The sequence below is a fragment of the Haematobia irritans genome, chromosome 5, assembly GCF_050003625.1.
Source record: "Haematobia irritans isolate KBUSLIRL chromosome 5, ASM5000362v1, whole genome shotgun sequence".
NCBI classification, from domain to species: Eukaryota; Metazoa; Arthropoda; class Insecta; order Diptera; family Muscidae; genus Haematobia; species Haematobia irritans.
In genome coordinates this window covers 18,817,809-18,844,540 of record NC_134401.1, presented here as the reverse complement: position 1 = coordinate 18,844,540, position 26,732 = coordinate 18,817,809, and the positions used below count along the sequence as shown (strand labels likewise).

General features: G+C 31.5%; 1 protein-coding gene across 1 annotated transcript; it reads left to right on the top strand.

Annotated features, from left to right (window-relative positions):
- Window positions 1-288: 288 nt before the first annotated feature.
- On the top strand, window positions 289-24,748 carry LOC142238070 (cytochrome P450 4e2-like). The gene is made up of 8 exons (XM_075309596.1): window positions 289-590; window positions 9,796-9,899; window positions 13,233-13,512; window positions 13,584-13,653; window positions 16,468-16,594; window positions 16,663-16,845; window positions 16,906-17,146; window positions 24,221-24,748. Exons 1-8 carry the CDS (start codon window positions 437-439, stop codon window positions 24,634-24,636), a joined length of 1,575 nt encoding a protein of 524 aa, XP_075165711.1. The 5' UTR covers window positions 289-436; the 3' UTR covers window positions 24,637-24,748.
- The last annotated feature ends 1,984 nt before the right edge of the window (window positions 24,749-26,732 follow it).

Genomic DNA, 26,732 nt, shown 5'->3' with positions numbered 1-26,732 from the left:
AGCAGCTTACTTTTTTTTAAGATTTGTTTTTCTCCTGTTTCTACTAACAAATTTTGTTTGGGTGTAAGCAAAATTCGCATTTTTGTTTTAAGGACAAGAAATCATTGTATTAACAACATTATTTTTTCAGAGCGACCAATCTCAATGCCATGATTACGATTTATTCTAATTTACAAAAAATTCTCTTAGTGTAGATTAGTTTATTTTCCAATCTATAATGAAGGCAACATTGTGATAATCTCAAATAGTCTATATATTAGCTAAGCACCTCAACTTTGGAGTTCAGATGTTAACCAAAGCGACTACTATTCACTACATATCACTGAGGTGCGCATGAAATACAAATCAATTGGCCATTGATCGTGTAGTGGACAATAAAAACAAAAGTGTTGCATATAAAAATAAACAAAGTTTTCTTATAAAAAAAAAAAAAAAAATGTTTTTATGGCTGATAATTTCAACAGCCCTATTATGGGTGGTGTATAAAGAAATAAAATATTCAAAAATTCGGAAAATTGTATCCCATACCAAATCTCCACCAATGCTGCCCTTTATTGGAAATGCCCATCAATTGGGTAAAACACCAACCGGTAATACATTTGGAAAGCTAAATAGAATCGAAAATATTTAAATAAAACAGTTTATGTGATATGGCAATGCAATATCTGATAAATTTGAGAATAGAGAAATGTTATATCATGTTCACGTTTATTGAATAATTTTGAATACAAATTAAAAATTAAAAAAAAAATAGTTTTCTAAATTTTTTTTCTAGTGCAGTTTATTCCTCTACAAACACGCTAAGAAATACGAAAGTGAGTTAAAAATACAAAAGCCAGTAGAAAATAATAGTGAAACCATAAAATTATTTTTTCTACGTGTTAAAATAAAAATGAAAATATTTTTCTTACTAACACTTCATGTAGATCGATTAAAAATCTATAAAAAAATAATCAAATAATCCGATTAAAAGTGTTTTTTGACCTCAAACATGTAATTATTTAAACAGATTTAAATTACTATGAAATTAAAATTTATTTATTAACCAAAAAAATTATGTTTACACCCTCCACCATAGGATGGGGGGAATATTAAATTAAATTCTGAATCGATCTAGCTATGTCCGTCCGTCCATTTGTGGAAATCGCAAAAGTAGTTGCTATTGATGTAGATCGGATCATATTGTAAATTGGCCATATCGGACCACGTTTACGTATAGAATCCATATAAACTGACCCCAAGATTTGGCTTGCGGAGGCTCTAGGTCGAGCAAATTTCATACTATCCGGTTGAAATTTGGTACGTGGTGTTAGAAAACGACCTCTAACACCCATGCAAAAACTGGACCATAGCGGTCCATAATTATATATAGCCCCATATAATCCGATTCCCAGATTTTGCTTGCGGAGCCTTTAAGAGAAGCCAATTTCATCCGATCCGGTTGCAATTTGATACGTGATGTCAGTATATCGGTCTATAGTTACATATTGTCGATCCCCAATCACACAAAAATTGGTCCATATCTACCAAAATTTTATTTCTTTATAAAATTTTGTCAAAATTTTATTTCTATGGAAAATTTTGTCAAAATTTTATTTCTATAGAAAATTTTGTCAAAATTTTATTTCTATAGAAAATTTTGTAAAAATTTTATTTGTATAGAAAATTTTGTCAAAATTTTATTTCTATAGAAAATTCTGTCAAAATTTTATTTCCATAGAAAATTTTGTCAAAATTTTATTTCTGTAGAAAATTTTGTTTCTATAGAAAATTTTGTCAAAATTTTATTTCTATAGAAAATTTTGTCAAAATTTTATATCTATAGAAATTTTTGTTAAAATTTTATTTCTATTGTCAAAATTTTATTTCTATAGAAAATTTTGTCAAAATGTTATTTCTGTATAAAATTTTGTCAAAATTTTATTTCTATAGAAAATTTTGTCAAAATGATATTTCTATAGAAAATTTTGTCAAAATTTTATTTCTATAGAAAATTTTGTCAAAACTTTATTTCTATAGAAAATTTTGTCAAAATTTTATTTCTATAGAAAATTTTGTCAAAATTTTATATCTATTGGAAAAATTGTCAAAATTTTATTTCTATAGAAAATTTTGTCAAAATTTTATTTCTATAGAAAATTTTGTCAAAATTTTATTTCTATAGAAAATTTTGTCAAAATTTTATATCTATAGAAATTTTTGTTAAAATTGTATTTCTATAGAAAATTTTGTCAAAATTTTATTTCTATAGAAAATTTTGTCAAAATTTTATTTCTATAGAAAATTTTGTCAAAATTTTATTTCTATAGAAAATTTTGTCAAAATTTTATTTCTATAGAAAATTTTGTCAAAATTTCATTTCTATAGAAAATTTTGTCAACATTTTATTTCTATAGAAAATTTTGTCAAAATTTTATTTCTATACAAACTTTTTTCAAAATTTCATTTCTATAGAAAATTTTGCCAAAATTTTATTTCTATAGAAAATTTTGTGAAAATGTTATTTCTGTAGAAAATTTTGTCAAACTTTTATTTCTATAGAAAATTTTGCCAAAATTTTATTTCTATACAAAGTTTTGTCAAGATTTTATTTCTATAAAAAAATTTGTCAAAATTTAATTTCTATACAAAATTTTGTCAAAATTTTATTTCTATAGAAAATGTTGTCAAAATTTTATTTCTACAGAAAAATTTGTCAAAATGGTATATCTGTTGAAAATTTTGTCAAAATTTTATTTCTATAGAAAATTTTGTCAAAATTTTATTTCTATAGAAAATTTTGTCAAAATTTTATTTCTATAGAAAATTTTGTTAAAATTGTATTTCTATAGAAAATTTTGTCAAAATTTTATTTCTATAGAAAATTTTGTCAAAATTTTATTTCTATAGAAAATTTTGTCAAAATTTTATTTCTATAGAAAATTTTGTCAAAATGTTATTTCTATAGAAAATTTTGTCAAAATTTTATTTTTATAGAAAATTTTGTAAAGATTTTATTTCTACACAAACTTTTGTCAATATTTTATTTCTAAAGAAAATTTTATCAAAATTTCATTTCTATAGAAAATTTTGTCAAAATTTTATTTCTATAGAAAATTTTGTCAAAATTTTATTTCTATAGAAAGTTTTGTCAAAATTTTATTTCTATAGAAAATTTTGTCAAAATTTATTTCTATAGAAAATTTTTTCCAAATGTTATTTCTATAGAAAATTTTTTCCAAATGTTATTTCTATAGAAAATTTTTTCCAAATGTTATTTCTATAGAAATTTTTTTCAATATTTCATTTCTATAGAAAATTTTGTCAAAATTTTATTTCTATAGAAAATTTTGTAAAAATTTTATTTCTATAGAAAATTTTGTCATAATTTTATTTCTATAGAAAATTTTGTCAAAATTTTATTTCTATAGAAAATTTTGTCAAAATTTTATTTCTATAGAAAATTTTGTCAAAATTTTATTTCTATAGAAAATTTTGTCAAAATTTTATTTCTATAGAAAATTTTGTCAAAATTTTATTTCTATAGAAAATATTGTCAAAATTTTATTTCTATACAAACTTTTGTCAAGATTTTATTTCCATAGTAAATTTTGTCGAAATTTCATTTCTATAGAAAATTTTGTCAAAATTTTATTTCTATACAAACTTTTGTCAAGATTTTATTTCTACAGAAAATTTTGTCAAAATTTTAATTCTATAGAAAATTTTGTGAAACGTAATTATATACGTAATTGGCAATTTTTTTTTTGTTTAATATATACCCCGTATGGGCTAACTTACAATTTAGAAGACGGTGTTAAGAACTTTTAAGAGACCTTGCCATCGGCAATTATTACCCCAACCCAAATAATTGGATTGTGGATGACAGTCTTTAGTAGAAGTTTCTATGCAATCCATGCAATTCATTGTGTTCTTATGGATGGGAAAAAACTCAAAATAAACTTTTTTATTTCTTTTTTTTATGGAGACTGTCCATAATTTCATTTTAGTTATTGAGTTAAAAACAACTACAATAGAAAAATACGAATATGACGGTAATTATTTTAAAGTATAATATTTCCTAATTTGATTTCCTGAGACACTTAAGCCCGCAATTCTCATATTTCCAAGTATATATCTTTAAAATTAATTTCGTTATAATAAACAGTTTGTTTCAGCATAACGTATAGAAATTTATTCGTTCCAAAATATACCAGAAATTCGAATGTTATATAATTTTTCTGAAATAAGTAAATATAATACTATTGAAATAATTGTTTGTAGTTATATGTAAACTAGTATTCACTATTCATATGCCAGCTTCGTTGTGTTCTTTTGGGCGGGAGAAAAATCTAAACAAGTTTTTTTTTTATTAATTAGTTGTTTTTTTTTATGGTACTACAATAATAAAGGGAAAATATGACGTTAATTAGTTTGTGTTATTTCAAAATATGAATAAAATATTATTATATTTTGAACTCGACGTTGACATATAATATTTTATATAAGTTACTTGGATAATATCGTGGTTTTCGTTAGTTTTTTTTTTATTTTTCTTAGTAGTATGTACAATCAAAGTTCATCAGTAGATTTGTATAAGTTGACGATTAGTAGTATGTTAAAAACAACAAAAATAATCTTTGATAAGTTGTCTGAAGTACAGGCTAATTCACTGTAATATAGAAAAGTTATATGCGTTATAGCTACACAGAACAAAAACTATTGTCGTGAGGCCAAAGATTGCATGTCCTTAAAATACGAAACCAGATTTCGCTCGTCCTTATGCCAAAAAAAAATACACCATATACCAAAATTCATCACAATCGGTTAATAATTGCGACCGGAATCCTGCGAACAACAAATATATGGACAGACGAACGGACACCAAGAGCTATATCAACTCAGAAGTTGATTCTGAGTCGATCGGTATATATTTTATGAGGTCTAAAATCAATATTTCTGTTAGACACATTTTTTGGCAGAACAAAGTTATTATACCCTGACCACTATGTGATTTAGGGTATAAACAGAAGGTTTTTTATACCCTCCACCATAGGATGGGGGTATACTAACTTTGTTATTCCGTTTGTAACACATCGAAATATTGCTCTAAGACCCCATAAATAATATATATTCTGGGTCGTGATGAAATCCTGAGTCGATAAGCATTAAGCATGCCCGTCCGTCTATAGAAAATTTTGTCAAAATTTTATTCCTTTAGAAAGTTTGTTCAAAATTTTATTACTACAAAAAATTTTGTCAAAATTTTATTTCTATAGAAAGTTTTATCACAATTTTATTTATGTTGTCAAAATTATATTTCTACTAGCGTAACCCGGCCCGCTTCGCTGCGCCTTCCGAAGCGTATTTGGAGGAACATTTTGCGTTAACTTAGTAAACTATATCCTTCATGCTGAAAACAAATTCGAAAAGATTTGAATTCTTTTAAACAAATCGGACTACTTGATTTTTCGTTTATAGGTACAAATACGGCGGGAGAGGGTGTACCTTCTTCTATATTTCTTGTGAATTTTAAGTGTGGTTTGTCAAGGAAAGGTATCCTTCTCCTCAACATATCTGAAAATTAAGCATTATATTATAATAACATACAAAGAATTACTGTTTCCCATCCAATAAATCGGAAAAGGCAAAAGTAGTAAAACATTTTACCACATTAACATTTGCTAAAATGTTGGAAAATAATGCACCCTCTACGTTGGCTGCCAATTTCATGTAAATTTAAGTTCTTTACTAAAAAGAAGTCTGGCAGAAGCCGGTGCAAAAATCATAAAATTATGTACCGAGTTCCCATTTACGGACAACCCTCTACTTTCAACTTAAGAAAAAAAAAAAAACGGACAAAATGGAACCCTCTCTTTACTAATAAGAAGTCTGGAAGAAAGAAGCCTGTGCAAAAATCATAAAATTATATACCGAGTTCCCATTTACGGACAACCCTCCACTTTCAATTTAAGAGAAAAAACCGGCAAAAGGGAACTCTCTCCCCACCTTCGCTCCACTCTGACCTGATATCGGACTATCACGTACCCTATATTAATTTTGCAACTACTCAATGGTCCCTATAAATTCTATCGAAGTAAATCGACAAAGTTTATTTCAATTTTCCCCTTCCCCAACCAGATATCACAAAATTAAGATATTAATTTAAAAATCATGTATAAATTTCATCACCTCCTCCCACGTTCCCTGTAAATTTCAAGTAGATCGGAGATGTTTAATTTTTGCTCTATTGTTTTAAAGGGACGTCACTTTCCCCGATACAATATCGACAAACACCGTAGTGAATAGCACCCCTAACCTTCCCTGAAAATTCTTGAAACTTTCCTTCAAGTGTGGGGCAATGAAGGTTGCCTCTTCATTTATAACCTTTTCCCCCGCTTCCTTTGTAAATTTCAAGAAAACTTAAATTTTTTTATATTTCATGTTAGCCTGATACCGAAACAGGCAATTGACGTCCAAATGCATTATATCTAATTATACAATTATTTTTCGAGCTTTATGGACAGATATAGATTAAGGAACATGGTTAATAGAGCCATTTTTTTTTGCAGTTTTAGAGGAGGACCTCCTCCCCGACCAAATGTCGAAAAGCGTATCTTTTGTAAACGTCCCAGAAAATGTCAAGCAAATTATAAGCCTAAAGGGGCGGCCTCTCTTCCGTCCAAAAATCACAAAATCAGGTATCAAATATTACGGTTGACAGAGGTTACGATCTCTCCCCAGTCCTCTGTAAATTTCAAGTAACTCGGTCTCCCTATGCCCTTTTATTTTTATTAAAAAATCAGGAAACTGATATAAATTTCATAACCTCACCCATTTTTCCGTAAAATTTCAGTCGGGGGAGTTTAGTTTTGTTTTCACTGTACTTTAAAAAAAAGTCGGGCAAAGGGGTGGCCCCCCTCCCAGAACAAATATCGAAAAATAATGTAGCGGATTTTTGTCTAGATGCCAAACCCAACATTCAATGAAAATTTCATGCAAATCGCATAATTTTGTTCCAAGTTTCAAAAAGTAAGGCAAGGGGGAGGTCCCCCTCCCCGTCCGCATATGAAATCATCAGGTACCCCATATTAATTCCATAACCTCACCGCATGTTCTCTTTAAATCTCAGATAATTTAGAGAATTTTAGTTTTTTCACTGTACTTTAAAAAAAAGTCGATCAAAGGGGAGGTCCCCCTCCGCCACCAAATATCGAAATATAAAGTAGCGGATCTTTGTCTAGTTGCCAACCCCAACCTTCAATGAAAATTTCAAGCAAATCGGTCAACTTTAGTCCAATTTTCAAAAAGTCCGACAAAGGGGAGGTCCCCCTCCGCGACCAGGTGTCAAAAAATGAGGTACCCTATTTTTACCACATGAACGTCCCCTATGATCTCTGAAAGTTTCAAGTAAATCGGTTCAGCCGTTTCGGAGCCAACTCGGTTCATACAAACAAACAAACAAACAAACAAACAAATAAACAAACATAGATTGAATTTTATATATATAGATAGAAAATTTTGTCAAAATTTTACTTCTATAGAAAATTTTGTGAAATTTTTATTTCTATAGAAAATTTTGTCAAAATTTTATTCCTATAGAAAATTTTGTCAAAATTTTATTTCTATAGAAAATTTCGTCAAAATTTTATTTCTATAGAAAATGTTGTCAAAATTTTATTTCTATAGAACATTTTGTCAAAATTTTATTTCTATAGAAAATTTTGTCAAAATTGTATTTCTATAGAAAATTGTTTCAAAATCTTATTTCTATAGAAAATTTTGTCAAAATTTTACTTCTATAGAAAATTTTGCCAAAATTTTATTTCTATAGAAAATTTTGTCAAAATTTTATTCCTATAGAAAATTTTGTCAAAATTTTATTTCTATAGAAAATTTCGTCAAAATTTTATTTCTATAGAAAATTTTGTCAAAATTTTATTTCTATAGAAAATTTTGTCAAAACTTTATTTCTATAGAAAATTTTGTCAAAATTTTATTTCTATAGAAAATTTTGTCAAAGTTTTTTTTCTTTAAAAAATTTTTGTAAAAATTTTATATAGAATTATAGAAAATTTTTGTCAACATTTTATTTCTATAGAAAATTTTGTCAAAATTTTATTTCTATAGACAATTTTGTCAAAATTCTATTTTTATAGAAAATTTTATTTGAAATTTCTATAGAAAATGTTGTCAAAATTAGATTTCTATAGAAAATTTTGTCAAAATTTTATTACTATAGAAAATTTTGTCAAAATTTTATGTTATTTTATTATTATTTTTATTTTATTTCTATAGAAAATTTTGTCAAAATTTTATTTCTATATAAAATTTTGTCAAAATGATATTTCTATATAATTTTGTCAAAATTTTATTTCCAAATTTTTTATTTTATTTCTGTAAAAAATTGTTTGAAAATTTTATTTCTATAGAAAATTTTGTCAACAATTTATTTCTATAGGAAATTTTATCAAAATTTTATTTCCATAAAAAAATTTTTCAAAATAAAAAAAATTGGCAAAATTTAATTTCCATAGAAAATTGTGTCCAATTTTTATTCTATAGGAAATTTTGTCAACATTTTATTTCGATAGCAAGCATTTTATTCATATACAAAATTTTGTCAAAATTTTATTTCGATAGAAAATTATGTCAAAATGTTATTTTTATAGAAAATTTGTCGAAATTTTATTTCGACACTTGAATGGTGATTAACAGTGGTCATAAACCTATTTAATCACAATTAGTTTAACCTGTTAACCTGTTTTAAAATTCTATTTTGTATATAAATTAACATTTTATGTTTGTGTCTGTGTGTGTGTCTCATGATGTCGTTGGACCCCTATGAATAAATGGAGTTTGGACCAAACATTAGAGAGAAGTTCACCAATGTGGTATCACAATGGACTGAATAGTCTAAGTGAGCCTGATACATCGGGCTGCCACCTAACCTAACCTAACGTAACCTAACATTACATAAATCTGGACCAACCATTACATAAATCTATTAATGTAAATTAATAGTTCATTAGACGTACATAGCTAACGTATGAATATTATCAGTGCAACTAACACAAAAACCAATAAATATTTTCTCATAGTCAAGTGGTCGGTGACCTGATAATATTGATAATCCTGCACTATACAGTGAGACCTATCAAACTTAGACACTCTGAAAACCACATACGGGAACACTTGTCTGGGGACGTTTGCTATAATAACACAATAAATTAAATTCTCATAACTGGACACCTCTCAAATGTTGACAAAATTTAGGCGACAGTGGGTGTTTACCTTCCAGAGGTTTCACTCTCCAATTTTCCGATTTATTGATAATTGTGTATTTCATATTTTTCGTCTGAGTCGATCAATCGATGTCCGTCTGTCGATTGCGGACGACAGTATTTAGTAGTACTTTCTACGCAAGCCATGTTGGAAGATATATAAGATACAGCCAAGCGGAACTTATGGCCGTTTGTTTTGCTTAATATTATGTTTGAAATGCAAAGTGAACATGAAATAAAATTCAAGTTGCATACTAGAAATTGACCGGCACTTGTATAAAAGAACTGGTTTTTGTTATCTTTCAAAAATAAAAACTAAAAAAAATGTATACACACATGTATGTATAAAGACAATTCCTGTTGTTGTAAGTTGGCTTTAATATAAAACTGTATTCTCAAAACAAGTTCGAAGCGAACTTGTATGATGTAGTTAATTTATTTACGAATGAATAAGAGGTACATTAGGCTGTCAAACTTGCAAAATAAAAATGTGAAAAAAATAATATAAATATTTTATTTTTTTTATTTTAAGCTGCCATCCACTTCTTTTTCGATAATATGTACAAATATGGAAATTTTAGTGCCTGGATTGGTTACTACCTAAATATGGTTATATCAGATCCCAAGGATGTAGAGGTAAGAGCATAAATATTAATTTTTTAAATTGATAGATCGTAAATATATATTATACCCTCCACCATATATTAACTTTGTCATTCCGTTTGTATGTTAACACCCCATAAAGTATATTGGTCCATAATTATATATAGCCCCTATATAAATCGGCCTCCAGATTTGACCTCCGGAACCTCTTGGAGGAGAAAATTCACCCGATCCGGTTGAAATTTGGTACGTGGTGTTAGTGTATATGGCCTCTACCAACCATGCAAAAATTGGTCAATATCGGTCCATAATTATATATAGCCCCCATATAAATCGGTCCCCAGATTTGGCTTGCGGAACCTCTAAGAGAAGCAAAATTCATCCGATCCGGTTGAAATTTGGTACTCGAGTTAGTATAGGGCCTCTAAAAACCATGAAAACCTTGGTCAATATCGGTCCATAATTATATATAGCACCCATATAAATCGGTCCCCAGATTTGGCCTCTGGAGCATCTTGGAGGAGCAAAATTCATCCGATTCGGTTGAAATTTGGTACGTGGTCTTAGTATATGGCCTCTAACAACCATGCAAAAATTGGTCAATATCGGTCCATTATTATATATAGCACCCATATAAACCGATCCCCAGGTTTGACCACCGTAACCTCTTGCAGGAGCAAAATTCATCCGATTCGGTTGAAATTTGGTACGTGGTGTTAGTATATGGCCTCTAACAACCATGCAAAAATTGGTCAATATCGGTCCATAATTATATATAGCACCCATATAAAACGATCCCCAGGTTTGACCTCCGGAGCATTTTGCAGGAGCAAAATTCATCCGATTCGGTTGAAATTTGGTACGTGGTGTTAGTATATGGTATCTAATAACCATGCAAAAATTCGTCCATATCGGTCTATAATTATATATAGCCCCCATATAAACCGATCCCCAGATTTGATCTCCGGAGCAAAATTCATCCAATACGGTTAAATTTGGAACGTGCTGTTAGTATATGGCCGCTAACAACCATACCAAATTAGTGCATATCGGTATATGCATAGTTATATATAGCCGATCCCCAATCACACAAAAATTGGTCCATATCGGTTCATAATCATGGTTTCCACACGAGCCAAAAATAATCTAGCAAAATTTGCGTAAAAACTTGCTTAGTTACAAAAATGTGAAGTGTTTTAAAAAATTTGGTTTCGCCGGAGTCGGAGTCGAGCAAAATTTTTACGACTCCGACTCCGCCACCAGCAAAATCTTCAGACTCCGACTCCAAGACTCCGACTCCGACTCCGGCTCCACAGCCCTGCTAACAACCATGCAAAAATTGGTCCATATCGGTCTATAATTATATATAGCCCCCATATAAACCGATCCCCAGGTTTGACCTCCGGAGCATCTTGCAGGAGCAAAATTCATCCGATTCGGTTGAAATTTGGTACGTGGTGTTAGTCTAACAGCCTCTAACAACCATGCAAAAATTCGTCCATATCGGTCCATAATTATATATAGCCCCAGATTTGACCTCCAGAACCTCTTGGAGGAGCAAAATTCATCCGATTCGGTTGAAATTTGGTACGTGGTGTTAGTATATGGTATCTAATAACCATGCAAAAATTCGTCCATATCGGTGTATAATTATATATAGCCCCCATATAAACCGATCCCCAGATTTGATCTACGGAGCAAAATTCATCCAATACGGTTGAAATTTGGAACGTGCTGTTAGTATGTGGCCGCTACCAAATTAGTCCATATCGGTATTTGCATAGTTATATATAGCCGATCCCCAATCACACAAAAATTGGTCCATATCGGTTCATAATCATGGTTTCCACTCGAGCCAAAAATAATCTAGCAAAATTTTATTTCTATAGAAAATTTTGTCAAAATTTTATTTCTAGAGAACATTTTGTCAAATTTTTATTTCTATAGAAAATTTTGTAAAATTTTTATTTCTATGCAAAATGTTGTTAAAATCTTTGTTTTTATAGAAAATTTTGTCAACATTTTATTTATATAGAAAATTTTTTCAAAATTTTATTTCTATAGAAAATATTGTAAAAATTTTGTTTCTATAGAAAATTTTGTCAAAATTTTATTTCTATAAAACATTTTGTCAAAATTTTATTTCCATAGAACATTTTGTGAAAATTTTGTCAAAATTTTATTTCTATAAAACATTTTGTCAAAATTTTATTTCCATAGAACATTTTGTGAAAATTGTATTTCTATAGAAAATTTTGTCAAATTTTTATTTCTATGCAAAATGTTATTAAAATTTTTGTTTTTATAGAAAATTTTGTCAAAATTTTATTTATATAGAAAATTTTGTCAAAATTTTATCTCTTATATTTCATGTTAGCCTGATACCGAAACAGGCAATTAACGTCCAAATGCATTATATCTAATTTTACAATTATTAATCGAGCTTTATGGACAAATTTCGATTAAGGAACATGATTAATAGAGTCTTTTCAATGACTCTATTAATCATGTTTTTTTGTCAAAATTTTATTTTTATAGAAAATTTTTTCAAAATTTTATTTCTATAGAAAATTTTGTCAAAATTTTATTTCTATAGGAAATTTTGTCAAAATTTTATTTCTATAGAAAATTTTGTCAAAATTTTATTTCTATGCAAAATGTTATTAAAATTTTTGTTTTTATAGAAAATTTTGTCAAAATTTTATTTATATAGAAAATTTTGTCAAAATTTTATCTCTTATATTTCATGTTAGCCTGATACCGAAACAGGCAATTAACGTCCAAATGCATTATATCTAATTTTACAATTATTAATCGAGCTTTATGGACAAATTTCGATTAAGGAACATGATTAATAGAGTCTTTTCAATGACTCTATTAATCATGTTTTTTTGTCAAAATTTTATTTTTATAGAAAATTTTTTCAAAATTTTATTTCTATAGAAAATTTTGTCAAAATTTTATTTCTATAGGAAATTTTGTCAAAATTTTATTTTGATAGAATTTTTCTTTTTCAAAATTTTATTTCTATAGAAAATTTTGTCACACTGAATTATATACGTATTTAATCGGCCTTTTTTGTTTTATAATATACCTATATTTACCTTTATTGTCTAATATATACCACGTATGGACTAACTGGCAATTTAGAAGACGGTGTTAAAAAGTTTTAAGATATCTTGCCATCGGCAAGGTTTACCGCAACCCAAGTAATTCGACTGTGAATGACAGTCTTTAGTAGAAGTTTCTACGCAATCCCTGGTGGAGAGTACATAAGATTCGGCCGAACTTAGGACCGTGTATACTTGCTTTTTTTATTGATAGTGCAATTATGTTCATGATCTATTGTTTTTGCGTTATTTTCAGTTCATTTTATCCAGTAATACTATGATAGCTAAATCCGATGTCTATGACATGATGCATCCCTGGTTGGGTGATGGTCTATTAACTAGCAAAGGCTCCAAATGGCATAAACATCGTAAAATGATAACACCCTCATTCCATTTTAAAATTCTTCAAGATTTCCATGAAGCTATGAATACAAATTCAACAAAATTCATTGATAAGCTACGTGACGCTTCGAAAGGTGATACAATATTCGATTTTCAACATATGGTCAATTATTTAACATTGGACGTTATTTGTGGTAAGTTACTAATAGAAGTTTGTGGAAAAAAACAAAAAATTGCATTTTAAGTTTTAAAATTTTTATTTTAGATACCGCCATGGGTGTTTCAATTAATGCTATGGATTATCCAAATTCGGAATTTGCCACTGCCTTAGAATAGTAAGTATGGAAACTTAGACGAACGAAACAGATTAATTTTAAGTCTCTTTGTCAAGTTGAATGTGGACCGGCTGTTTCATTCTTAATCGTAACGCATCGAATGTTCTTTCTATAGTGTTACAAAAATCAATATAAGGATTGTTATCACACATTCTCATATTTTGTTTACGTTGGACCCAGGAAAATGAGGCCCAAAACCCAAATGAAAGAGAGCCACAAATGTGGAGCGAAGTTTCATAATGAATATAAGCCCCATGAAACTGAGCCCCAAAATGAAGCATGCAAATCGACTCCAAAATAAAATTAGGGTTCATTTTCACTTTTGATTTAAAAGAAATGAATAATGTCAAATTTGGAGATCGGTTTATATGGGGGCTATATATAATTATGGACCGATGTGGACCAATTTTTGCATGGTTATTAGGGACCATGTACTAACACCATGTACCAAATTTCAGCCGGATCGGATGAAATTTTCTTCTCTTAGAGGCTCCACAAGCCAAATCTGGGGATCGGTTTATATGGGGGCTATATATAATTATGGACCGATGTGGACCAATTTCTGCATGGTTATTAGGGACCATATACTAACACCATGTCCCAAATTTCAGCCGGATCGGATGAAATTTTCTTCTCTTAGAGGCTCCACAAGCCAAATCTGGGGATCGGTTTATATGGGGGCTATATATAATTATGGACCGATGTGGACCAATTTTTGCATGGTTATTATAGAACACATACTAACGCCATGTACAAAATTTCAGCCGGATCGGATGAAAGTTGCTTCTTTAAGAGGCTCCGCAAGCCAAATCGGGGGATCGGTTTATATGGGGGCTATATATAATTATTGACCGATGTGGACAAATTTTTGCATGGTTATTGGAGACCATATACTAACACCATATACCAAATTTCAGCCGGATCGGATGAAATTTTCTTCTCTTAGAGGCTCCACAAGCCAAATCTGGGGATCGGTTTATATGGGGGCTATATATAATTATTGACCGATGTGGACAAATTTTTGCATGGTTTTTGGAGACCATATACCAACACCATGTACCAAATTTCAGCCGGATCGGATGAAATTTGCTTCTCTTAGAGGGTCTACAAGCCAAATTTGGGGGTCCGTTTATATGGGGGCTATACGTAAAAGAGGACCGATATGGCCCATTTGCAATACCATCCGACCTACATCAATAACAACTACTTGTGCCAAGTTTTAAGTAGATAGCTTGTTTCGTTCGGAAGTTAGCGTGATTTCAACAGACGGACGGACGCACGGACGGACGTACATGCTCACATCGACTCAGAATTTCACCACGACCCAGAATATATATACTTTATGGGGTCTTAGAGCAATATTTCGATGTGTTACAAACGGAATGACAAAGTTAGTATACCCCCCATCCTATGGTGGAGGGTATAAAAAAAATTGGTGTTCGGTTTGAGTAGGGATTGAACCCAGGATGCAAGGCGGACATGCTAACCACTGGCCCACGTCGCCAACAAATATATGTTTCTGTTGAATAATGTTTTGTTTGCATCGGCTCGTGGGCGCTGCAAACTATGCTATATAAATGTAACTTATAACGATAGTTGTCTATTGGTAACTATAACAGCTACGTAGCCCAGTGGTAGTGCGTTGGCTTACAAATTGCATGGTTCCCGGTTCGATTCTCAGTCCAGGCGAAAGGTAAAATTAAAAAAAATTCTAAAATTGAATAATTTCTTCAACATTATTTGTATTACAGAAAAAGGTGCCAAGAACTAAAAAAATTCGTGGAAATGAAAATTATGTGAGGGAATGAGCACAATCTTCTTTGGGGAAAATTCTTCCAAGCATATAATATTTTTGGGCTCAAAATGCTTCCAAACATATAATATGTTCACATAAAACAAACGATTTTTTCTGAGGGTGTACTAACACCATGTACCAAATTTCAGCCGGATCGGATGAAATTTGCTTCTCTTAGAGCAATCGCAAGCCAAATTTGGGGGTCCGTTTATATGGGGGCTATACGTAAAAGTGGACCGATATGGCCCAGTTGCAATATCATGCGACCTACATCAATAGCAACTACTTGTGCCAAGTTTCAAGTCGATAGCTTGTTTCGTTCGGAAATTAGCGTGATTTCAACAGACGGACGGACATGCTTAGATCGACTCAGGATTTCACCACGACCCAGAATATATATACTTTATGGGGTCTTAGAGCAATATTTCGATGTGTTACAAAGGGAATGGCAAAGTTAATATAACACCCCTCCTATGGCGGAGGGTATAAAAATGAATCCTTACTGATGGAAAAAAATATAACATTTTAAGAAAAAAATTAAATATATATATTCCTGACTACGAATCTCTTGAATCGCGTTACCCGTTATATCAAATCTGATGCGAAATCTGATTGCTATTCGGAACAAGAAAAGTGTATAAAATTTCCACCTTGTCAAAAAAAAAACCTAAAAAATGTTGTTGTTTTCCGTAAGAGTTGAGAGTTCTACTTAGAGTTTGGAGTACTTCTCATACAACTAGTTAATCTGCTTATTTTTATCTAACGTAGACCTCATATGGACCAATATACAATGTAGAAGACAATGTTAAGAATTTTTAAGCTACCTTGCCATCGTCAACTGTTACTACAACTCAGTAATTCGATTGATGATGACGGTCTTTAGTGGAACTTTTTAGGCAATCTAAAAAATCAGCCAAACTTTCGACCGTATCCATGTTTCACCTCAACTAATAACCTAGTTTGTTTTTAAAACTCCTAAAAGTATGTTATACATTTCAATTATTTCTTTTCATTTCTAGTATGTGCTGCAATATAAACATGCGTGCCTTTAATCCCTTCAAACGTAAGAAGATTACTTATCAATTCTTCCCCGATTATAAAGATTATTGCAAGGCTTTAAAAGTGTTAAAGGATTTCACTTTTGATGTAAGCTTCATTTGCTAATTTGCTAACTTTTTCCATTTTCACTTTAAAATTATTTCTATTTCTTTTAGGTCATTGAAAAACGTATGGCTCTTCGGAAAAAAGAAGAACTGGAAAAAGAAAATATGTCACAAGAGGATGAATTTAGCCGACGTAAGTTAGCCTTTTTGGACACTTTATTGTCTTCAACCATCGATGGTAGACCATTAACTATACAAGAACTTTATGAGGAAGTATCCACATTTATGTTTGAGGTAAGTAGCAGAAATTACAAATTATTGTCTTTGCTCAAACGATTTTTTTTTTCACTTAAGGGACACGATACCACGACATCAGCTTTAGCTTTTAGCATTTATCTACTCTCACGCCATTTGGGTGTACAACAAAAGGTCTACGAAGAACAAAAAAGTATTATGGGTAATAATATGAAACGTAGTGCCACCTTCCAAGAATTGTCTGAAATGAAATATTTGGATTTGGTTATCAAAGAGATCCTAAGACTGTATCCCAGTGTACCGATGATAGGTCGTGATACCGATAGGGAATATAATATGAGTAAGTATTAAATAAAAACAATTCTAACAATTGTTATATAGGAACCCAGCAAACAAATTTTCAAGTTGTTCCAAAGGCACAACTTTAAAAGCACTTCCAAAAATGTGCAACCAAAGATGTTCTTTATTTTAACTACACAACAAGTACATACGGCCGCAAGTTCGGCCAGGCCGAATCTTATGTACCCACCACCATGGATTGCGTAGAAACTTCTACGAAAGACTGTGATTTAGTTCATACATGGTATATATTAGACAAAAAAGTTATGTATAGTTAAGTCTACAAATAATTACGAATCGATATGGACGTAGAGAGCCAGAATTGAAATATGGGGGTCGCTTATATGGGGGCTATATACAATTATGAACTTGATATGGACCAATTTTGTGTGATTGGGGATCGATTTATCTGAGGGCAATATATAACTATAGACCGATATGGACCTAGTTAGGCATGGTTGTTAACGACCATATACTAGCACAATGTACCAAATTTCAACTCACTCGGATGAAATTTGCTCCTCCAAGAGGTTCCAAAACCAAATCTCGGGATCGGTTTATATGGGGCTATGTACGATTATGGACTGATATGGACCACTTTTGGCATGGTTGTTAAATATCATATACTACCACCACGTACCAAATTTCAAGCAGATCGGATGAATTTTGCTTCTCCAAAAGGCACCGGAGGTCAAATCTGGGGATCGGTTTATATGGGAGCTATATATAATTATGGACTGATAGGAACCAATTCCTGCATGGTTGTTGGATACCATATAAAGGGTGATTTGTTAAGAGCTTGATAACTTTTTTTTTTTTTAAAACGCATAAAATTTGCAAAATCTCATCGGTTCTTTATTTGAAACGTTAGATTGGTCCATGACATTTACTTTTTGAAGATAATTTCATTTAAATGTTGACCGCGGCTGCGTCTTAGGTGGTCCATTCGGAAAGTCCAATTTTGGGCAACTTTTTCGAGCATTTCGGCCGGAATAGCCCGAATTTCTTCGGAAATGTTGTCTTCCAAAGCTGGAATAGTTGCTGGCTTATTTCTGTAGACTTTAGACTTGACGTAGCCCCACAAAAAATAGTCTAAAGGCGTCAAATCGCATGATCTTGGTGGCCAACTTACCGGTCCATTTCTTGAGATGAATTGTTCTCCGAAGTTTTCCCTCAAAATGGCCATAGAATCGCGAGCTGTGTGGCATGTAGCGCCATCTTGTTGAAACCACATGTCAACCAAGTTCAGTTCTTCCATTTTTGGCAACAAAAAGTTTGTTAGCATCGAACGATAGCGATCGCCATTCACCGTAACGTTGCGTCCAACAGCATCTTTGAAAAAATACGGTCCAATGATTCCACCAGCGTACAAACCACACCAAACAGTGCATTTTTCGGGATGCATGGGCAGTTCTTGAACGGCTTCTGGTTGCTCTTCACTCCAAATGCGGCAATTTTGCTTATTTACGTAGCCATTCAACCAGAAATGAGCCTCATCGCTGAACAAAATTTGTCGATAAACACATTTCGAACCGAACACTGATTTTGGTAATAAAATTCAATGATTTGCAAGCGTTGCTCGTTAGTAAGTCTATTCATGATGAAATGTCAAAGCATACTGAGCATCTTTCTCTTTGACACCATGTCTGAAATCCCACGTGATCTGTCAAATACTAATGCATGAAAATCCTAACCTCAAAAGAATCACCCTTTACTAATATCACGTACCAAATTTCAACCGAATGGCAAGAATTTTGCTCTTCCAAGGGGCTCTGGAGGTCAAATCTGGGGATCGGTTTATATGGGGCCTATATATAATTATGGACCGATATCGACCAATTTTTGCATGGCAGTTTGAGGCCATATATTAACACCACATACCAAATTTCAACTGAATCAGATGAATTTTGGTCTTCCAAGAGGTTCCGGAGGTCAAATCTCGTGATCGGTTTATATGGGGGCTATATATAATTATGTACCGATGTGGACCAATTTTTGCATGGTTGTTATAGACCATATACTAACATCACGTACAAAATTTCAGCCGGATCGGATGAAATTTGCTTCTCTTAGCGGCCTCGCAAACCAATTCGGGGGATCGGTTTATATGGGGGCTATATATAATTATGGACCGATGTCGACCAATTTTTGCATGGTTGTTAGAGACCATATACTAACACCATGTACCAAATTTCAGCCGGATCGGATGAAATTTTCTTCTCTTAGAGGTCTCGCAAGCCAAATCGGGGGATCGGTTTATATGGGGGCTATATATAATTATGGACCGATGTGGATCAATTTTTGCATGGTAGTTAGAGACCGTATACTAACACCATGTACCAAATTTCAGCCGGGTCGGATGAAATTTGCTTCTCTTAGGGGCCTCGCAAGCCAAATCGGGGGATCGGTTTATATGGGGGCTATATATAATTATGGACCGATGTGAACCAATTTTTGCATGGTTGTTAGAGACCATATACTAACACCATGTACCAAATTTCAGCCGGATCGGATGAAATTTGCTTCTCCGTTTATATGGGGGCTATACGTAAAAGTGGACCGATATGGCCCATTTGCAATACCATCCGACCTACATCAATAACAACTACTTGTGCCAAGTTTCAAGTCGATAGCTTGTTTCGTTCGGAAGTTAGCGTGATTTCAACAGACGGACGGACGGACATGCTCAGATCGACTCAGAATTTCAACACCACCCAGAATATATATATACTTTATGGGGTCTTAGAGCAATATTTCGATGTGTTACAAACGGAATGACAAAGTTAATATACCCCCCATCCTATGGTGGTGGGTATAATAAGTTCTTTCAATTCAATTTTTTATAACTCGCTTTTACATTTTATTTTTGCATGCGTAATTTTAAGTTTTTTGTCTCAACAAAGAAACAATAGAATGGTACAAATTATTAAAACTTTGTCGTAAAAATGCTAAATCCAGTCTAGAAAATTAGCGAATTTTTGGAAAACATTTCAGGCATTAAAAATCATAAAAAATTATAAAAAATATTTATTTGGCAAAATATTAAAAAAAAATTTTTTAATTCACATCCAAAATACTGAATTCGAATCACACCTTAATAAGTGATGCAAATTCAGTGCAACGGCTATTGAAATGATGGACATTCGTCCTATGACAAGCCCATGTTAAATTCATCGCTTCTGCGTCAATTTTGCACCACTGCCGGATCCAAAAATAAATTTTTTCACCACTTTTTTGCTGACGCTTTTTTTTGCTAGGAATTGTTGTTTTTAAAAAATGTATTTTAATTTTTGGAAAAGTTTAGATGAAATTTTCTAATATATATTTTTAAATTCTTAAAATGGATTTTTTAAAATTGGTATGCTGTTTTATTTAAAATAAAGCTAAAAATTTAATTTTTTCAAAAATTTAAAATTTTATAAAAATATTATTTATTTCTTAATAGTATTTATATTGACATTTAAACTAAAAATTAATTGGATCAATTAATTTCGTAATTAAAGACACAAAATATTTTTCTTTGTATAGTTTTTTTTTAATATATGTATTTTTTAAATATTTTAAAATAAGAGATAGATAAATAATAATTTTATTTTATTACATGTTTTATAAAGTTTAGTTTTGTAAAAATGTTATTTGAAAATATATAAATTCTAAAAACGTTTTTAAAATTCCTCTTCATTATACCCTTCACCACTACTGTGGTACAGGGTATAATAAGTTTGTGCATTTGTATGTAACGCCAAGAAGGAGTAATCATAGACCAACCTTTTAGTATACGGATCGACTTAGAATTAAATTCTGAGTCGATTTAGCGATGTCCGTCTGTCTGTCTGTCTGTCTGTCTGTCTGTCTGTTGATGTATTTTTGTGTGCAAAGTACAGCTCGCAGTTTTAGTCCGATTGTCCTAAAATTTGGCATTGGGCCGTTTCTTGGGACAGAGACAATCGCTATTGGTTTTGGAAAAAATCGGTTCAGATTTAGATATAGCTTCCATATATATCTTTCGTCCGATTTAGACTCATATGACCACAGAGGCCAAAGTTTACTGCCAATCTTCGTGAAATTTTGCACAGAGTGTAGAATTGACATTCTACCAATGCTTGGTAAATTTGATTGAAATTGGTTGAAATTTAGATATAGCTCCCATATATATCTTTCGTCCGATTTGAAGTTATATGGCCACAAAAGCCAAAGTTTTGCCGTGATTTGCTTCAAATTTTGCACAAGGGTTACGTTTAATAGTATCGTTAAGTGTGTCAAATTTTGTTAAAATCGGTTCAGATTTAGATATAGCTCACATATATATCTTTCGCCCGATTGGGACTTATATGGTCTCAAAAGCGAAAGTTTTGCCCTGACTTACTTCAAATTTTGCACAAGCGGTACTTTTAGCGATACTATTGTATGTGCCAAATATGGTCAAAATCGATTCATATTTAGATATAGCTCCCATATATATATATATTTCATCCGATTTGAACTTATATGGCCTCAAAATCCAGGGTTTTGCCGTGATTTGCTTCAAATTTCGCACAAAGAGTACGTTTAGTAGTATCGGTAATTGTGTCAAATTTGGTTGAAATCGGTTCAGATGTAGATATGGCTCCCATATATATCTTCCGTCCGTTTTGCACTCATATAACCAGGGGGCCAAAGTTATACTCCCATTTACATGAAATTTCGCATAGATAGCAGAATTATTATTCTAACTATACATGTCAAATTTAGTCAAAATCGGTTCAGATTATATATAGCTTCCATATATACGTACACCAGAGTTGGGGAAATATGGTAGACTGTTACACATTTTAGACCCATTTTCAATGGAAGTTTCCTCCAATTAACTGGATAGCGTTATCCGATTTAAATTTTAATTCTAGAGATTTTGTAGAAGTAAAAAAATTGTCTCCACTATATATGTAGCTTCCAGCAAATGTGAAGTAGTTGAGATGGTAACACAAATTTTGGCCTACATAGGGGTGAAGGGTATAATATAGTCGGCCCCGCCCGAATTTAGACTTTACTTACTTGTTTTTAAATAAAAAACGTACGTACATACCATACAAAAAATTGATAAATAGTAGATTAATTTTTAAGCTATTTTAATTGAAAAGAAGTATATACGGCCGTAAGTTCGGCCAGGCCGAAGCTTATGTACCCTCCACCATGGATTGAGTAGAAACTTCTGCTGAAGACTGTCATCCACAATCGAATTACTTGGGTTGCGGTAACACTTGCCGATGGCAAGGTATCTTAAAACTTCCTAACACCGTAATATATACCACATAGTCTATACGTGGTATATATTAAACTAAAAAAGGCCGATTAAATACGTATATAATTAAGTTTAAAGTTTCTTTAGAAATAGAATTTTGATAACATTTTCTGTAGAAGTAAAATTTGGAAAAATTTTTTTATAGAAATAAAATTTTGACGAAATTTTCTATAGAAATAAAATTTTGACAAAATTTTCTACAAAAATAAAATTTTGGCAAATTTTTCTATAGAAATAACATTTTGACAATGTTTTCTATAAAAATAAAATTTTGGTAGATTATTTATGGTTCGAGTGGCAACCATGATTATGAACCGATATGGACCATTTTTTGTTTGATTTTGGATCGGCTATATATATAACTATAGACCGATATGGACCAATTATAACATGGTTATAAGCGGCCTTATACTAACACCACGTTGCAAATTTCAACCGGATCGGATGAATTTTGCTCCTCCAAGAGGCTCCGGAGGTCAAATCTGGGGAACGGTTTATATGGGGGCTATATATAATTATGGACCGATATGGACCAATTCTTGCGTGTTTGTTAGAGACCACATTCTAACACCATGTTCAAAATTTCAACCGGATCGGATGAATTTAGCTCCTCTATGAGGCTCCAGAGGCCAAATCTGGGGATCGATTTATATGGGGGCTATATATAATTATGGACCGATATGGACCAATTCTTGCATGATTGTTAGAGACCATATACTAACACCACGTACCAAATTTCAACCCGATCGTATGAATTTTGCTCCTCTAGAGGCTCCGGAGGTCAAATCTGGGGATCGGCTTATATGGGGGCTATATATAATTATGGACCGATATGGACCACTTTTGGCATGGTTGTTAGAGACAATATACTAACACCACGTACCAAATTTCAATCGGATCGGATAACTTTTGCTCCTCTAAGAGGCTCCGGAGGTCAAATCTGGGGATCGGTTTATATGGGGGCTATATATAATTATGGGCCGATGTGGACCAATTTTTGCATGGTAATTAGAGAACATATACCAACACCATGTACCAAATTTCAGCCAGATCGGATGAAATTTGGTTCTCTTAGAGACTCCGCAAGCCAAATCGGGGGATCGGTTTATATGGGGGCTATATGTAATTATGAACCGCTATGAACCAATTTTTGCGTGGTTGTTAGAGACCATATACTAACACCATGTACCAAATTTCAGCCGGATCGGATGAAATTTGGTGCTCTCAGAGGCTTCGCAAGCCAAATCGGGGGATCGGTTTATATGGGGGCTATATATAATTATGGACCGACATGGTCCAATTTTTGAATGGTTTTTAGAGACCATATACTAACACCATGTACCAAATTTCAGCCGGATCGGATGAAATTTGCTTCTCTTAGAGGATTCGAAAGCCAAATTTGGGGGTCCGTTTATATGGGGGCTATACGTAAAAGTAGACCGATATGTCCCATTTGCAATACCATCCGACCTACATCAATAACAACTACTTGTGCCAAGTTTCAAGTCGATAGCTTGTTTCGTTCGGAAGTTAGCGTGATTTCAACAGACGGACGGACGGACATGCTCAGATCGACTCAGAATTTCACCACGACCCAGAATATATATACTTTATGGGGTCTTAGAGCAATATTTCGATATGTTATAAACGGAATGACAAAGTTAATATACCCCCATCCTATGGTGGAGGGTATAAAAAAAATCAATTTTAAAACATTTCATTTATTAATTAAGTTTTTTTTAGAAATAAATAAACTAGAATTAATCCATAGCAATATTTTTTTTTATAAAATTTCAGATGGAAAAATCATACCCAAAGAAACCTCTGTGATACTTTTTATTATGGGTTTGGGTTACAATGAGAAGACATTCCCCGATCCATATCGTTTCGATCCGGAGAGATTCCACAATACCAAACGTGGTGACGATCATAATCCCTTTGATTATGTCCCATTTAGTGCTGGACCACGTAATTGTATTGGGCAAAAATTTGCTATGCTTGAAATTAAGACTGTCATTTCGAAAATAGTTCGGTATTTTGAAATTTTACCTGCCTTAGATGAGCTGGAATCGAAAGATGGCTATGTTAGCAACTTTTATGGACCATACAGAGAGAAAAAGCCTGAACCACATAAATATGATCCGAAATTAGAAATGGTTTTAACCTTAAAGTCTGAGAATGGCATAATGGTAAGGATGCGAGAGAGAAATTAAGAACAATTTGTAGAGTATTATTATGGTAGAAGTAAAACAAAATGTTGTATTTTTTTATATATAATTTTAGTTAATAAATAATAAATGAAGGTTTAATTTTTACGGGTATAAATGAAGAGTTTTAATTGCAATATTATTTAAAATAATTTCTAAATGGCATTCAGGCAAGAATGGTTGCATTGGCTTTCTCATCTAAGAGACTTGCATGAAGTTCTTTAAAATAAAATTAGGTTAAAAAAAAAAAAAATAAATAAATAAAAACTCGCTTCTGTAACAAGTATAACAAATTCCGTCTTAAATTGTTTTTCGCAAACTTTTCTGCCCGTGTATATGCTATAAGTATTTTTATTTTTTTTTTTTTTTTGATATTTATCAACCAAAAAAAGGTCAGTGGCCTAGTTATGCAAATTCTAAATTTTAAAATCAGTTTTAAGAATATATGCAGTTCTCAGCCTTTTAGTCCAAATTGAGTATTTTAAAACAAGTCAGCTAGAGAGTGGAAAAACGAGTTCACGGTATAGTGACAATATATTCAATTCCAAAAATTAAAAACAAAAAAATAAAAAAACGATAAACTTATTTGTCTCATAATGTAAAAGCACCTAAAAAATTAGACTTCTACTGTGAATCCATGATCCTCTGGTTTGACAGGTAATGGTATTCTAAGGATAAGATTTTGAAGTAAGAAAATTCAAAAACCAGCTAAATGGATTGTCTATCGAAAGTATCCCTTGGAAATGTGGGTGTTTCATCAGCCCGCTTGAATTTTTTCTTGGGCTCGTTTCATGAATTTGCCCCTTCTGAATATAATCTTTAATAAAAAAATCAAAAACAAAAAATCTATATGTGACTTAGTTATAAATAATCAACTGGTTTTAGAATATACGCAAATTTCAGATTTGTGGCCCATATTGAATGCTTTAAAAAAGTCTGTTAGAGAGTGGAATTACGAGTTTGCGGTATTGTGACAATAAATTGAATTTCAAATTTAATTATTAAAAATCAAAAATAAAAACAAAAAAATTGCCTGTTTCAGTATCAGGCTAACATGAATTTTTTTTTTGTTCCAAAATCAAAGCTCGAAATAATGGAGAATCTATAAAAAAGACACTTAAAAAATGTACCCTTATACGCAGAATCCCTGATCCTTTCTTTTAACAGATGGTAGCATTCTAAGGATTGTCAAACGTTAAGATTTGGAACCAAGAAATTTCAACAGCTATACACGGATGAAAAAGGCTGTTTTTCATATGTTTGGCTATAAACATTATATGTTTGGAACACAAATTTTTAAACACAATATTTTTTAGTGCAAGCATATAATGTTCATAAACTAGCATAACATGTTTGGGACATATATGTTAATATGTTAGAACATATTATGTTTGGGACATAAAATGTTTGGATGCAAACATATATTAATTTAGAAATAGCCTATAAACATATATGTGTTTAGTAGCTTGGAGCGCTATTTAACAGGGAGCGATATTGAATTAAGTTGGTGGTTGTTGCTTGTTATTACAAAATTAACATTTTATTTTTCCTTGGGCAATTGATCAGCTACTTCTTTGATCCTTACAAACTGTGTGGTCCGCTGTTCGAATCCCCGTCCGGCAAAAGGTAAAATTAAAATAAAAAAAAATCATACAATTGAATAATTTCTTCTACAATGTTTGTATTACAGAAAAAGGTGCTAAGAACTAAAAAATCTCGTGGAAGTGAGAAAGATGTTGGGGAATATACAATTGGGCAGAAACAAAATTTTGAGCATTCAGGTCGAAAACCTATGTTGTTAGCACCTATATTACCTGTTTATTTTCATAATTCGTTATGATTGTAAATATATAAATAAATAAATAAAATTTTGAGCACAATATTGTTTGGGAGAATTTTTTTAAGCATATAATATTTTTGGGTGCAAAATACTTCCAAACATATTATATGTTCACATAATAACATATTGTTTTTTAGAAGACAACATTATTGAATTTGGATGCAAAAATACAAAATGTTTGAAACTTAGACTACCCAAACATATATTGTTTAGACTAATATGCTTTCAAACATATTATATATTGGAAGAGATCAAACATATA